Genomic DNA, 14699 nt, shown 5'->3' with positions numbered 1-14699 from the left:
ACCCCCCCCCCAGCCACACGCCAGCACCCGGCAGATTTGGCAACACCTGGCCCTGGGACAGCGGGTGGTGAAGTGCTCGATCTGGGGGAGCATTGTGGGGACACCCAGGGCAGGGGTGATGAAACCCGCGTTGCCAAACCCCGCGGCAGCACCGCCGCTGTCAATGAGTCGGGAATGAAGCTGTAAAGACAAGCCCTGCGTTTGGGGAAGGAACAGCCCAGATAAGCCAGGGTGGGGGGCACCCACCCCCAGCCGCGTCCTGCACCCCGAAGCCGTGGCAGAGATAGCACAGCGAGGCCGCTTGTGGATGAAACTGCCTTTATTGAGAAAAATGGTTTGCTACAAATACGTCATTGATTTTATTCTTCTTCAAAAAACAGTACGTCTCGTTAAAAGTTCTAGTTATGCAAAAAGTTGCGGGTAACACAGACGAGTACGGCCGGCGGCACGGCGGGATCCCCAGCACAGCCCGGCTGGCAGCGGGCAGAGCCGGACCCGACCCCGTGCAAAGCAGGGAGAGGCCGGAGCTGCCCGTGCCCTCGCAGCCCAGGCCTTAAAGTGCTTTACAAAAGCAGCCGTTGCTGCCCCTGCTCTGGCATTGTGGGGCACAGAAGAGGAGGAGGAGGAAGAGGAGGAAGAAGAGAGGTTAATAGTGCTGTCCCAGAGGCAAGGAGCTCCCTGCGAGAGCTCTGATGGAGGCTGCTCCAGGACCTGAGGGTTCCAGCTGGGGACGGGCCAGGGAAACCCTCCCGGGTCCATTCTGGGAGACGCCAGTGGTCTCTGTCCCCGCAGGGACAGCCCCTGCGCTGGGCAGGTGCCAGCAACGCCGCGCTGGTAAAAGAAGACCCCATCCCTCCTCGAGGGAGGGGAGCGGAGCAGCTCCAGCCCTTTCCCTGCCCTCTGCCAGGGGAGCAGATGGTTTCTGCACGCTCCTCGTAGGGCTGCCGGTGGCACAGGGGAGCTCACAGCCCCAAAACCCACTCAGTACTATTTAAATCAAAAGTAAGAAAACAAGACAGTATTGCTAGAGCAGAGCTGGAACTGGAGCCAAGTCTCAGACAAACCACGAAAGAGCACTTCTCCGAGCAGGGACACGCGGAGGGATTTGCTCTCCCGCACTTCTCTGCACACCCGTGCTGGAAGGCGGCACAACAGGTATCGTGCATCGCCACCTCCCCGCAGTTCCTTCCCTGTGGGCCTTGGGCTGATCTCGTCGCCGGTGGGACCCCACGGAGGGGAAGCAGGGTCCCAGCACAAAGCTCCTCTCCCCCAGCCCCAGCGACGACCCTTCAGGTCGGACACAACTTCTGCTGCACAGGGGGGGCAGCAGCCCGCCCAAGGCCTGGCAGAGGGTTATCTCCCTTCCCTCCTCTCCCAGCCCCATGGAACAAACTCTGCCAGCAGCAGGCAGGGCAGAGAGGAAGGGGACCTGGGGGAGGGGGGACACAGGTCACCGGGACGCTACGGAGCATCTCTGGTATCAACTCCTGCCCAGGTGTGTCCTATTCCCAGAGCGAGCCCTGGCAAAGGGAGATGCAGTCCCCTATTTCAGGGGGACAGGATGCTGAGCGTTGGGGATGGGATCCTGCACAGGCAGACATCATCCCTCCCGCACATCCAGACATCCCTCCCGCACACCCGTCGTGCCACAGCTAACCCGCCTGCTCCCTCACCGCACGCTCGCGGACAGAAAACTGCCGCTCTGGATTCCACCCTGCCCACGGTCACGTCCAGCACCGCCACGGAGCCGCTCTGCCTGCGAGGGTTAAGCCATCGCGAGCCTGACCACACGCCCCGGAGAGGTTTAGCAGCTCAGCACGGCTGGCTGAGTGGCTCTGGGAGAACACAAGCGGGGCTGCTGCTCCTCAAAAAGGCAGCTCGGCGAGCTGCTCGGCACCCGCTCCTCCAGCCGATGAGGGGCCGCTCTGACCCGGCCTCTCCTGCATCACCACCCGCCTGCGGAGAAACACGACAAGGGAAGGGAACAGCCCAGAAATAACCGAAGCGGACACCCGCGGGCTTCCCACGGCCCCCGCAGAGTCCCGCGTGCTGGCCCAGGGTCCGGCTCCTGCCTCCCGTCGGATTTCAAATCCACAGCATGTTTGTTTGGTTGTTTTTTTTGTTTTTTTGAAAAATATACTTTCTTAGTAATGTTCCATAAAAATACTCTTGTCCCTGGTAACGGATATTGCAGTGTGAAGAGTAACAGCTTCTGTTCCCGCTCTATAAAACGTGGAAAAGGCATCACGCCGATTAATGTAGAAAAATGCAAGAACTCAGTATCACAAGAGCCGGTACAAAACAAGGAAGGTGAGAGTTTCACTGGACGCCGGACTTGTCCCCGTGGACTTGTCCGCACCCGCTACCATCACGGGAACACGAGGGCAACCGTCTTGCAGTAGCAGGCAAAGGAGGCAGCTCCTGCCTGCAGCATCAGGGATGGGACAGACCGACGTCTCTGGAAATAGCCTTGTAGAGTTTCAAAAAAGATGCTCCGTGCCTTTTTCTTCCTTTTCAAAAAGGAGGTGGATGATTGCAGTTTCAATCTAGGGCATTTCTGCATAAAATGCATCATAGTTTGATGTACCTATTCAATTGCGACAGAGAGCATGAAGACAGATGGTGCCAAAAAGCATCTAATAATAAATAGATCTGGATACAGGTATATACTCCGTATACGGATATGAAATGCCTAACCGAGGAACGATCCCAGCCCTTCGGCACCGACTCCTCTCTCCTCCCAGCAGCGGACGTCTCTCCTCACTCACCAGTCCAGTGCAACACCGAAGAGACTCCACCTTCTTAAACAAGGTGGGATTTGCCCAGAGAGGAGAGGGGAGAGAGGCGGCAGCGGGTCTCCAGGGGTGCCGGGGGGGTTGACGAGCTCCGTGCCTCCCCGGCAGGAAGGCCGAGTGTGCAAAAGGAGACAGGGTGCAAGGGGGGGGGTCAGAACCGATGCTCCGCAGTCACCCTCAGTTCTCGGAGAGCGACAGAGCCAGGGCAGCCTGCAACGCTGCCTCCTCGTCAATGTTATAGTCCTAAAGGAAAAAAAGAGAGGGGCCGTCAGGAGAGCTGGCACGGCCGGGGCACACAGCCTCTGTCGGAGCTTCGCCCTGGCTCCTTAACCCCAACGTTGCAAGCTTCCACCTCCTCTGGCAAACGCGTCCCAGGAATGCCATGCTTTTTGGGGGGTCCTTTGTGCCCACGGTCCCTGTCCTGCCTGGATTCCACCAGCGTCAGCCCCGGTCTGAGACCCGGCAGGGATGAAACATGCCCACACAAGAAGCTGTGGCCAAAGGGCAAAGCTTTCTAGCAAGACCGCGGGCATCTCCAGCACTCCAAATTGGGTTTATGCAACACAGCAACCGCTCCCAAAGTGAGAATATTTCTCTGTAAATAGTTGGAGGTTCCTTTCCCTGAAATCTAGTGTCCCTGCAATAAAAGCAAGATGCTAGCAAAACCACCCCTCGGTCCCTGCAGCCAAGGCTGGGCGATCACACCCTTACCCCCACACAGGAGGGGTCAGCAACCCCCCAAGAAGGGGACAATGGACACCCCCCACATGCAGCCAGACCCCCCAAGACCCGAGGCTGGGCTGCTCCCCTCCCACTGCTTGTGAAGCCTCAAAGAAAAGGGCTTTTGTGTTGCTGCTCCCCAGGGACAGAGTTTAATGGAGCATGTAGAGGTAACAGCCCATCTTCACAGAGAGCGGTAACGTTTCCCTCTCCTCTTTCAGAGACATTTTCCTGCTGTGTTCGATGATGACCAGCCCGAGCACCCTCTGGGGCAAACAGGGAGACCAGCCCCACACACAGAGGTCTCCCGAGTGGGGCTACACGTGTGCCACGTGCCCCCTGCAAAGCCCGAAGGAGAAACCATCCCCTTCCCCTCCCAAGGGGCCGCACAGTGGGACAGGCTGGTCCCGGCACGGGAAGGGAAGGGCTGGTTTCATCTCCCAGCTGCTCGGCACGGGACGCAGGGAAGACGACTCCATTTCGGCTCAGGGCCGTACTCACCACGAAGGTGTCGTAGGAGAACTTGTGCCTGTGGAGGAGGTGCTGGAGGAAGTTGGCGCTTTTGTAGCTGGGGTCCCCCCAGGGCATGGCTGAGCAGACCGGGCACACCTGCAGCGAGCAGGGACGAAGGAAAACCGTGACTTGTGGGCACAGACACCTCCGCCTCGATCTCCCCAGGGGGGGCTGATGCAGCCAGGACATGATGGGGGGGTGATCAGCAGCCCTCCTCCTCTCACAGAGGACATCCTACAAAGGATGTGCTAAATAGGGGGTCCCACCCCCCCACGAGCACATCCCTCAGTGCACAGAGCTTCCCGCACGTGGCCCAGGCTGCTCTGAGCACTCTGACAAGTCACTCGCTTGTGCACAAGCGCCTCTGAGCTGCAAGTCCCCTGCCTCGGTCAACCCAGCAGGGATGGGAGAGGAAATCCTGCACCACCCAGGTCGCAGGCGCAGGGGGATGTAGGCAGCTTGTTCCAAAGAGCCTCTAGCAAACAGAAGCAGGTCCCCACCTCCCATCAAAGGGATGTAAAACAAACTAAAGCAGCTGAAAACACAGCTGCACTTTACACACAGCAGCAGCTCTACATGCCGGTGGCCTCAGATGCAGCATCAGCTACGGTGTATTTGGACTTCCAGTCACCTTGTGCAGAACGAGCCCACCCCAGCGTCACTCACCACTTTATTTGGGTCGTTGCGGTGGTTCTCCATGCAGTGTTTCACCAGCTCCTGCTGGTCCAGGTTCCGGGCCCCACAGTACGGGCACACGAACGTCGAGCGATTGGGAATATTGCTAAAGAGAGCAAGGACGAGCTCAGATCCCCCAAGAAAGGTCTGGATCTACTCCTTCCAAACTAACTCAGCCGCCCCCGCTCGGCTTTGTGCCACCCACCCATGGTGAAAACCAGCCCAGCCCATTCCCACCCCAGGCTGAACCACTCTGGTTTGGTCAGTCCTCCTTCCCACACGATGCTCTGAAACACAGGGCAGCGCAAGGGCTGCCGATCCCAGAAGGGAAAAGGTGCTGATGTTTCTCGCTGTGATTGCCCAGGGGAAAGCAAAACACACGCTTGGATCGTAGGGTTTGTAGCGAAGATGGAGGGACAGCACGCAAGGAGGGACACGTTTCCCTACCCAATATGCAGCAGTACCTGGGGATAGGCTGGGACGTAGGGACAACTGGAACAAACTTGGGGCAGTTGGCCATCTGCTCCTGCACCTTCGCGCAGGACGAGACGTGAGAGCGCATTTTCGCGAGGGTCACCTGGAGAACAGGGAGAGAAGAAACATTTCTGGAGGCTGCAGGAACACCTTTCCCTGCCAGACGCAGCGCTTGGAGCCTCCGCTGCAGCTCAGGAGAGCAGTTTTGGCCAGTCAACGTCAAAGCAAACGTTGATCTGCGTAGCATGACCCACACCAGCGTGAAAACGCTGCGCCAGATCATCCTTCCTCGCAGGACAGGGATTTGGGGCTGTGTGCTCGCTGCGCGCGTCCCCAGAGGTCACACGCAAGCCACCCAGGCTGCGTTACCGCAGCACTAGCTCCGTTCTCCTTTGCAAAAGGGGAACCGCCGACAGGTGGAAACCCCATACTGCTCTGACACCGGACAGGATTGTTCCTGCGCAGTAGCCAGGGAGTTACAAGAAGATCCCCAAAGTTAACGGAAGCCAGAAAGCACATGGAGACAGACCGGGAATCACAGCTTTACAGCCAGTCCCTGAGGCATCCCAGACCAGACTGGGACACTGCTGGTTCAGCTCCCCTGCAGCCATCGGGATCACAGCACCTTAAGCAAGAGCTAAATCCTTACCCTCGTTAGGAGCAGCAGCAGAGCTGGCTTGTCTCAGCCTCTCCCGTGTTGCAGGAAAACCTCAGCCTGCTTTTGAAGGTCCCCAGTGTCTAATAATAGCTCCAGTCTGCTGACAAAGGCAGCTGGGAGAGAGCGCCTTCATCTCCACACAGCCCCGCTCGCCTGGCTCATGGCAGCAGCCGTGATACGCAGGGGACACCACACCTCACAGGCGCAGTTTGGGGACCTGCCGAACAGGGGACTCTGCAAACCCAACCGTGGACAGCAAAGCGATCTCCCTCCCGTGGCAGCCGAACAAAGCCATGCCCACGCAGAACGGGGACAGGCAGCCTTCCCCCACGAACTTTACCTTCTTGCTGCAGCCTCTGCAGGGAGCCTTGTAGGATGAAAGCTGTTTCTCCACGCTGGAAGCCTTCTCCACCTTCTTGGGGTCGAAGGGCATGCGGCAGAGCGGGCAGAGCGGGGATGGCACTTGGAGGCAGGGCTGCAAGCACTCCCCGCAAAACCTGGGGGCACAGAGAGCAGCGTCGAGTGGCCCAGCTCAGGAGAAGGAGGGGAAGCGGGACCCCAGCCCCGGGGCACACCCGCTCTCGGGGACTCCTGCGCAGCCCCAAACCGCAGGGATCGGCATCCTCACTGGGAGGAACTGGACAGAACTGGGAGCCTGGGAGAGGGCACGGGGAGGCCAGGTACAGCCCAAGCCCCATAGGAGCTCCTGGCACAAACAACTGCTCCGAGACCCACGGCCGGGAGCAGATTTGAACGGAGCCAAGCAAAAGCCGGTGCAGAGCATCCAGGCCACGTGGGACTAAAGCGAGCGAGGGCATTAGCGCCTGGCTCACCTCATTTCAAGGTCCTTACGCCTGCAGGAGCGCGGACGAGGAAGCGAAGCAGCAGAGAGGAAGAGCAAGCCCCGGGCATGAGGCAAAGCAGCTCGGTCCTCACAATGTCAATTGTCACAGAGTCCCCGTCCCCTCTGCCTGCTCACCCAGCTCACGTCACCCAGAACGGGGGAATGACATGCTGCTACGCCTCTGCCGCTGCATGGGGAGGGGGGAAGCCATGGTGCCCCTTGTCCCTGCTCCCCGGCATCACCTCTGTGAAGTGACCCCAGCCCCAAACGAGCTGGGGGGGGTGGGGGGGAAGAGCGAGACCCAGCGAAGCCGAAGTGTCCCAGACACTGGCCGGGAAAGGAGGCCGAGGTGTCACCGAAACGGTGGGGGGGACAAGCGGACCCCAGCTCCCTGACAGCAGCACCCCGGGCTGCCTCTCCCCGGGGATCAGGGCACAGCACCCATGGGTGGCCCCCCCAGGCCGGAGGGGGCGGGGGGGGTAGGTCAGGGCAGGGTTTCCAGCCAGACAAGACCCCAGCCGGCACTGCCGGGGTGCGGGGGGCCGGGGCAGCCCCTGCGGCAGGGACCAGGTGGGGCTGAGCGTGGGCAGGGGGGAAGGACCCTCGGGTGCCGGCTGCGGACAGAGGGGTCCCGGTGCCGGGGTAGGGGGGGGGGGGGCACCCAGCGAGCGCGGCGGGCCCGGCCCCGGAGGTTGGGCCAGGCGGGGGGGGGGGGGGGGTTTCCCCGCCGCCCCCGCCCCGGGCCCCGGCTCACGTGTGTCCGCAGCCCGCGATGCCGACGGCGCGGTGGAAAACCTCCAGGCAGATGGGGCAGCTGAACTGCGCCTCCAGCGCCTCAGCGGCGGGGCCGGGGGCCGGCGGCGGCCGGGGGGATCCGCCCGGGGCCTGGGGCCGCTGCGCCGCCGCCACCAGCAGGCTGCGGAACATGGCGGCGGGGGGGGGGGGGACGGGACGGGGGGAATGACGAGGCACTGACGTCACCGCGCGCCGTTGCGTCATCGCCGCGCGGCCGGGAGCGGAACGGAGCGGGGCCGAACGGGAGCGGCATGTGCGAGGCGGCGGGGGACGGCGGAGGGTGCGGGGCGGGCACCGCACCGGAACGGCGCCGCCGCGTCCCGGCACACAGGTGGGAGCCCGACACGGGACCCGGGCTGGCCTCCCCCGGTACCGCCCCCGGTACCCCCCGGGGATCCCCTCCGTGCTGCCTCCGGTACCTCCCCGGTACTCCCCCCAGTAATCTTCCCGTGCTGCCTTCGGTAACCCCGCCGGTACCCCCCCGGTGCTGCGTCCGGTGCTGCCCCCAGTGCCCCCCCCCGGTGCTGCCCCCGGTATCCCCCAGTACTGTCCCCGGTACCCCCCGGTGCTGCCTCTGATGGTGTCCCCGGTACTGCCGCCCGTCGCCGCCTCCGATACCCTCCCGGTACTGCCTCCGGTTCCCCCCCCCCCTGCCCCGTATCTCCGGTGCTGTCTTCGGTAGCCCCCCGGTACCCCCCGGCGCTGCCCCAGGGACCGGGATATCGCCGTCCCCCCATGCCCGGTACGGCCCCTGGGGTGGGTCGGGGACCAGCCCCCCCGCCCCGGTGCTGCCCGGTGACCGCCCGTGTCCCCGCAGCCACCCGCGGCCCTGCATGAAGTGCGGGCAGGGCTCGGCCGCCCTCATCATCCGCCTCGGGGACGCCTTCTGCCGGTGAGGGACCGGGACGGGGACAGCGGGGCTCGGGGACATCGGGGCTCGGGGACATCAAGGCTTTGGGACATCGGATCTCAGGGACATCAGGTCTTGGGGACATCGGGGCTTGGGGACGTCAAGGCTTGGGGACATCAGATCTTGGGGACATTGGGGCTCGAGGACGTCGGTTCTCAGGGACATCGGGGCTTGGGGACATCAAGGCTTGAGGACACCAAGTCTTGGGGACATTGGGTCTCAAGGACCTCAAGGCTTAGGGACCTCAAGGCTTGGGGACATCAGGTCTTGGGGACATGGGGGCTCAGGGACATCAGGTCTCAGAGACATCAAGGCTTGCGGACACCAAGACTTGAGGACAGCAGAGCTTGGGGACAGCAGGGCACAGGAATATTGTGGCTTGGGGATATCGTCGGGTCTCAGGGGCATCAGGGCTTGGAGACGGGGAGCTCAAGGACACTGGGACTTGGGGACATGGGGGCTGGGGGCCGTGGAACACGCTGTGGCTGAGGGCCGTGTCCCCGCGTCCCTGCAGCGGCTGCTTCCGCGAGTACTTTGTGCACAAGTTCCGCGCGATGCTGGGCAAGAACCGCGTCATCTTCCCGGGAGAGAAGGTACCCCCGGGAGGGGGGACATGGATGTGGGGGGGACCCGGGCAGCAGCGCTGGGGCTGGTGACCATCCCTCGTGTCCCCGCAGGTGCTGCTGGCGCTGTCGGGGGGGGCAGCCTCCAGCGCCATGCTCCGACAGGTCCAGGAGGTGAGAGTGGGGGTGAGGGGGGGATGTCGGGGGGGACACAACTCACCCACCCCCCTCACCCTGCGCCTCTGCCAGGGGCTCAGCCGGGAGACGGCCAAGAGGCTCCGCTTCGTCCCCGGCCTCCTCTACGTTGATGGTAAGGATTGGCGCTGCTGCCCGTTTCCTGCCCGCTCCCTGCCCAACTGCCCGCCCCCAGCCTTGCTGCCTGCTCCCTGCCCCATCCTGGCCCCGCTGCCCGTTCCTGCCCTGCTGCCCGTTCCCAGCGTAGGGTCCGTCTGCGCCATGCCAGCGCTCGGGGCTGCCACCAAGCCTGGCGAGGCTGTGGCACCCCGGGGTGTCCCCGTCACCCGGGGGTGGGAGGTAGGTGCCCCCTCCTCACCGTGGCGGTGGCCCCGGCGCTGCCCGCCTGCCTTGCAGAGGGAGCGGTGCGCGGGCAGAGCGCGGCACAGCGGGAGCAGAGCCTGGCCCGCATGGAGACCCTGCTGCAGGCGACCGGCTTCCCCTACCACCTGGCCCACCTGGAGCAGGTACAGGGGCGAGAGGGGGGACACGCCGGGGCGGGGGGACATGCCAGGGCAGGGGAACACGCCTGGCTGCTTCCAGCCTCCCCCTGGTACCTGTCTCTGGCCCGCAGGCACTGGAGCTGCCCGCATCCATCCTGCGGCCGGGGCCGGGGGCGTCCGGCAAGCCCAGCCCCTCCTACAAGGAGGCCGTGGAGGGCTTCATCCAGCAGCAGCGGCAGGAGGGGGACGGGAACGGGGACACCTCGCTGCCTGGCCTTGGCACCCGGGACACACCAGCGGGACCCTCGGCTGCCCCCCGGCTGCCCCCCGCCGCCCGCACCCAGGAGCTGCTGCGGCTCTTCGAGGCCGTGGAGACGCCGACGGCGAGGGAGGAGCTGCTGCAGATGTTGCGGTGAGGGACCGATCCTGCCCGGCGCTGGCGCTCGGCGTGGCACGGTAGCTCTGAGCTAGCGTCACCTTGTCCCCCAGGACCCACCTCATCCTGCAGACGGCCCGGACTAGGGGCTACACCAAGGTGATGACTGGCGAGAGCTGCACCCGTGTGGCCATCAAGCTCCTCACCAACCTGGCGCTGGGTCGCGGCGCCTTCCTCGCCGTCGACACGGTGAGCGGCCTGCCGGCACCCTGTCCCCAAGCCGGGGATGGCTGTCCTCGCCTGGAGGGGTGACATGATGCCATGGGGAGGGGAGGGGGGGGCTGCGGCTCGGTGGCGGCACGGTCCCTGGGCAGGCATGGCAGCCACGCGCTCGCAGGGCTTTGTGGACGACCGCCACGGCGACGTGATGGTGGTGCGTCCCATGCGGGAGTACATGGCCAAGGAGATCGCCTTCTACAACCACTTCTTCGACGTCCCCACCGTCATCGCGCCGCCCCTGCCCACCAAGGTAGGGACATGCCTTGTGCCCCGTGGGGGGGATCCCGAGCTCGGGGTCCTCGTGGCAGACGTGGGACCCCCCCGTCCCACCCCTGCGCTCTCCGCTCGCTCGCCCAGCGCCGGGAGAAGCCCAGCGTCCACCGCCTGATGGAGCGCTTCCTCCTGGGGCTGCAGGAGGATTTCCCCTCCACCATCAGCACCGTTTACCGGTACGGCGTCCCCCGCACAGGGGCACCCCAGGGGGGCGGGGGGGGGTGTGGGGCGAGTGGGGTGCACCCACTCACCCCCCATGTTGGCTGCAGGACGGGCGAGAAGCTGAGCCCGGCCCCGGCCAAGGCGAGCAGCGAGTCCCAGCGCTGCCTGCTCTGCCTCTGCGCCCTCGACATCGCCGGGGGTGAGTGGGGGGGAGCAGCGGGGGGCACGAGGGATTGGCGGGGGTTGGGGGAGCAGTCATGCACCCCCAATTGCACCCCTGCTCTCCGGCTCTTGCAGAGGAGGAGTTGGCCCTGGAGCCCACGCTGATCATGGAGGAGCCAGAGCCGGCGGGGAACGGGTGCTGCCAGGACGCCCCGGCAGCGGGGTGAGCGCGCGGGCAGGAGGGTGCCGTGCCGGCACCGGGGATGCCGTACCGGCCGTACCGGCACCGCTGACGGTCCCTGTTCCCCGCAGGGCTGAGAGCAGAGCTGCCTTCATCCCGTTGCTGTGCTACAGCTGCCGCCTCACCTTCAAGGAGCTGGTAAGGCTTTTGGGGTGCAGCGGAGTGGTTCTCCTCAGGGACGGGGGTCCCCATCCCCACAGCCCCTCTCTTGCAGGGCCCCCTCGCCACGCTGCCGCCCTACGTGCGTGCCGAGGCTCAGCGCCGGATCCGCAGGTTAGGGGGAACGGGGGGTCCCCTCCTTGGTAGCTCAGCCCCCGGGGCCGTGTCCGTCCGTGCACAGTGTCCGTCCCTTGCAGAGCAGAGCTGGAGCCGCAGAGCCAGGAGGTCCCGCCAGAGGACGAGGAGCCCGGCAAGAGCTGAAGGGGCTGGGGACGGCGGGGGACACAGACCCCCATCCCTTTGGGGCACCAGTGGGGCAGGGTGCCACGCTGCCGGGGTGGTGGGGGACCAGAGCCCCTGGGACCCCCTGGCACCCAGGCAGCTGCTTTTACACCCCGTTTTGGTTACAGCTGGGGGCAGGTGAAGCCCCCAGCCCCCATTTGGCCAGGGGTGCTGGTACCCCCAGGGCAGCAGGTCCCCGATCCCACCCTGCACCCCCCTTCCCCACCCCAGCCGCGTGTCAGCCGGGGAGGTCTCAGCTTTGTTTTATTAGATCTGTATAAATAAACCATTTGAATTAATTAAAAAAAAAAAAAACAAAAACAAAGTCACAAGTGTCTAGAGTCCGGCTGGGGCTGCCAGCCCCCCTCTCCAGCTGGGGGGTGGGGGGGACACAGCCTGGGGCCCCCCGTCCTGGGGCTGGGGGGCTATTGCTTCTGAGTTCAACCTGGTTCTGGAGCAGGGCTGGGGAGAGCAGGGGGGGCACGGGCCGGCTCCTGACCCCCCCACCCTGCCCGGCAGCAAGGGGTGCCCAGCGGGTGGTGGGGGGCCGGCTCCTGTTCCCCGCCCCCAGCCCCAGGAAGGCACGACGTGGTCTCCGCAGGTCTGACAGCTTCAAAGCAACGTAAGAAAAATATCGTTCCTAAAAGCGAGGGCCTGCGTCCCACTGCCTCCCCCGGCAGGATACGGCCCCAACTTGGGCGGGGGGGGGCTGGTTAAGGCATTGGCGGTGATGTCCCTGGGAAGGGGGGCGGCTCGGAGCCCTTTCCCCTTACTCCTTCTCCCGCGTCCACTTGATCATGGTCTCGGGGGAGCGGTAGAGGAAGATGAGTTTGGCATAGAGCTCTTCCTCCAGCTCCAGCTCGCCCGTCTCCCGCACCAGGAAGATGTCCTGGCACAGTTTCAGGATGCGGTCCACGCAGGGCAGCTCCTCGAACATGATGGAGTGCGAGATCTCGCTGAAGAAACCCCGCACGAACTTCCCGATCACCAGCACGATGGAGACGTACAGCCCCATGATCCTGCAAAACCAAGGGGGGGGGGGGCCACATCCTGTACCTCACACCCCCACCTTCGCTTCGCACCCCTTCTGGGGTTCAGCCGGGTGGTAGGTGTCCGTGTCCCCCCCCGCGCCTCCTCCACGTACCCGTAGCCAGCCAAGAAGCCCAGGCTGGGGGGGCTGACTTTATCGTTGAAGATGACCATGGGGAGGATGTTGCCGTCGTGGGGGGGTGCCTCCTTCAGCCGCACCACCCACCACTCCAAGAAGCTGTCACCCCCTCGGCCGGCACCCGCTCGCTCCCGTTTCAGCTGCACCTCCACGTCCAGGTAGCTGTCCTCCCCATCTGCCGGGGGGTGGCACCATCAGGGCACAGCACGGACACCGGTGTGCCCCAACAATTGATTTTTTTTTTTTTTTTCTTTTTTTGTGTGTGTGTGGAGGAACACGGTGGGACCCACCTGGCAGCAGCTGCTTGACGGGGTTGGCTTCGGGGCCATTGGGCGCCCGGATGTATTTGGGGAAGAGTTTGGGCACTTGCCTGCAAGAGAGCGGGGTGAGCTGGGGTGAGGGGGGGCACCATCCCTACGAGCATGGCGGGGGGGGGGTGTCCAGCCCCCCCATCACCTCACCCCCCCCCAGGGACACTCACACAGGGGTGTCGCGGGTGCCCTGCAGCAGCTGGGCCAGCTCCATGCGCTGGGGCGCGCCGGGCTGCAGGTCGGTGGTGTGCTTGTCGAAGGTGTGCTCCACCGTGCCCCCCTTGCCCAGGTCCCTGCGGGCAGAGCGGGCAGCAGAAGCTGAGCATGTGGGGGGGGGGGGCGTGCAGGCAGGGCTGTGCCCCCCCAGACCCCGGTGTCGTCCCCCCCAGTGCCAGCGGTACCTTTGGAAGGTCCAGGTGAGGCGGAGGGTGATGTCGGAGGAGCCGTTCTGCAGCTCCCGCCGCATCTGCTCCCGGCTGGGGGGGCTGATGCTCCAGAGCGAGCCCGAGCTGCCCTCGATGCGGGCCGTCACGATGTCCTCGTAGCCGTACAGCGTGATGAACTGCATGGCCACCTGGCACGGGGAATGGGGGGGGGGGCACAGCTCAGCACCCACCCTGGGGCACCCCCAAGCCGTGCCAGCCCCCCCCCCCCACCCCAGGCACCCAGTGGGACGGAGCAGGGGGAGGTTTGGGGGGGGTGTGGGGGGCAGGATTTACCGGCTGCCTCTCAAACTGGTTGGTGAGGGCTTCGTAGTCCTGGGAGGTGAAGGGCTGGATGGATTGCTGCTGGGCGCTCATGGTGAACAGCGGCTGCGGGGGCACGGGGTGCTGTCAGCAGGGCAGGGGACCCCCCCACGGCCGGGCTGAGCACCCCAGTACCCCCACCCTGCATCCTCACCTCGTACCCCCCCAGCTTGAGGGTGACGGTGACGTCGATGGGGTGGTTCACAACGCCCACCACGGAGCGCACCAGCGACATGAAGAGCAGCGGGAACCAGATGATGGCCACGAGGAAGAGGATGATGAGGCCCCCCATGCCATATTTCACGATCTTCTTCTTCTTCTGCCCCTTGGGCTGGGGGTATTTCTGGGAGGGGAGAGACAGCACACGGTGCCAGGTGGGCTTGGGGGGACCCCGAGCGACAAGGGGCTTATTGGGGGCCCTTCCTGGCATGACAGCCGTACCTTCTCCGTCTCGCGGCTGCACTTGATGATGAAGATGTTGGCGTAGATGTCCTCCACACACATCCAGTTGGAGAGGGACAGCGTGGTGTCCGTCCAGACCCAGTCCATGACGGCCCGCAGCTCCACCAGGAAGGGCACGAGGCGAAACCTGGGGGAGACACGAGGAGGGGGGGCTGGTATGGCACCCACCGGGTGCCCGGGGGTCCGCGTGGCCCCGTGCCGTACCCCTGGAAGAGGAAGAGGTTGAGGTGGTTGTATTTCTTGGTGAGGAAGTTGCCCAGGATGCGGGTGGGGTAGCCGCAGCGGATCTGGTAGGCTGACAGCGAGAAGTAGATGCATTTCACAAAGTACCACAGCTGGGCCACCGTGTTGAGGCTGAACAACCTGCAGGAGGGAGGTGTCACCCCTCTGGCCACCTCCCTGGCCAGGCTGGGCCACCGCGTGGGCTTGGGGACACAGAGGTGCCACCCTAAGA

The 14699-nt window shown here is 64.4% G+C and overlaps 3 protein-coding genes across 8 annotated transcripts in view; 1 reads left to right on the top strand and 2 right to left on the bottom strand.

The window, feature by feature from the left end:
• Positions 1-301: 301 nt before the first annotated feature.
• Positions 302-7693, bottom strand: RNF166 (ring finger protein 166). 3 transcript variants are annotated; one of them, XM_075765769.1, is made up of 6 exons: positions 7434-7693; positions 6176-6332; positions 5168-5280; positions 4695-4809; positions 4017-4124; positions 302-3038 (listed from the first exon to the last, which is right to left on the bottom strand). In XM_075765769.1, exons 1-6 carry the CDS (start codon positions 7676-7678, stop codon positions 2973-2975), a joined length of 804 nt encoding a protein of 267 aa, XP_075621884.1. In that variant the 5' UTR covers positions 7679-7693; the 3' UTR covers positions 302-2972. The 3 variants fall into 3 exon arrangements, with proteins under 3 accessions (XP_075621884.1, XP_075621885.1, XP_075621886.1); XM_075765770.1 differs by lacking the exon at positions 7434-7693 and adding an exon at positions 6669-7349; XM_075765771.1 differs by lacking the exon at positions 7434-7693 and adding an exon at positions 5827-6052 and having other exon boundaries at positions 6176-6310.
• Positions 7677-11812, top strand: CTU2 (cytosolic thiouridylase subunit 2). Its single transcript, XM_075765766.1, has 15 exons — positions 7677-7805; positions 8292-8366; positions 8899-8977; positions 9062-9121; positions 9197-9257; positions 9539-9648; positions 9756-10036; positions 10114-10249; positions 10398-10529; positions 10637-10728; positions 10822-10913; positions 11012-11099; positions 11189-11255; positions 11332-11390; positions 11474-11812. The coding sequence occupies exons 1-15, from the start codon at positions 7726-7728 to the stop codon at positions 11535-11537; spliced, it is 1476 nt and encodes a 491-aa protein (XP_075621881.1). The 5' UTR covers positions 7677-7725; the 3' UTR covers positions 11538-11812.
• Positions 11805-14699, bottom strand: part of PIEZO1 (piezo type mechanosensitive ion channel component 1 (Er blood group)) — a 25575-nt gene continuing 22680 nt past the window's right edge. For all 4 annotated transcript variants that reach the window (XM_075765754.1, XM_075765758.1, XM_075765756.1 and 1 more), the window contains 9 exons: positions 14450-14608; positions 14225-14372; positions 13938-14126; positions 13757-13849; positions 13439-13611; positions 13208-13330; positions 13017-13096; positions 12703-12901; positions 11805-12577 (listed from right to left, as the gene is read on the bottom strand). In XM_075765754.1, coding sequence (XP_075621869.1) covers positions 12328-12577; positions 12703-12901; positions 13017-13096; positions 13208-13330; positions 13439-13611; positions 13757-13849; positions 13938-14126; positions 14225-14372; positions 14450-14608 — 1414 coding nt within the window. In that variant the 3' untranslated portion in view covers positions 11805-12327. The remainder of the gene's footprint in view (positions 12578-12702; positions 12902-13016; positions 13097-13207; positions 13331-13438; positions 13612-13756; positions 13850-13937; positions 14127-14224; positions 14373-14449; positions 14609-14699) is intronic.

Source organism: Balearica regulorum, chromosome 13 (genome assembly GCF_011004875.1).
Source record: "Balearica regulorum gibbericeps isolate bBalReg1 chromosome 13, bBalReg1.pri, whole genome shotgun sequence".
Classification (NCBI taxonomy): Eukaryota; Metazoa; Chordata; class Aves; order Gruiformes; family Gruidae; genus Balearica; species Balearica regulorum.
The sequence above is the reverse complement of the archived record's forward strand: the minus strand, read 5'-3'. Positions and strand labels throughout refer to the sequence as shown.

Coding starts and splice junctions, on each gene's coding strand:
- CTU2 (XM_075765766.1), top strand. CDS start 7,726: ATGTGCGAGGCGGCGGGGGACGGCGGAGGGTGCGGGGCGGGCACCGCA. Junction 10,037..10,113: donor GAGCTGCTGCAGATGTTGCG/GTGAGGGACCGA, acceptor CTTGTCCCCCAG/GACCCACCTCATCCTGCAGA. Junction 11,100..11,188: donor CAGGACGCCCCGGCAGCGGG/GTGAGCGCGCGG, acceptor TGTTCCCCGCAG/GGCTGAGAGCAGAGCTGCCT.
- RNF166 (XM_075765769.1), bottom strand. CDS start 7,678: ATGACGCAACGGCGCGCGGTGACGTCAGTGCCTCGTCATTCCCCCCGT. Junction 5,281..6,175: donor GCAGAGGCTGCAGCAAGAAG/GTAAAGTTCGTG, acceptor CCTGTTCTCCAG/GTGACCCTCGCGAAAATGCG. Junction 4,125..4,694: donor GCAACGACCCAAATAAAGTG/GTGAGTGACGCT, acceptor TGCTCGCTGCAG/GTGTGCCCGGTCTGCTCAGC.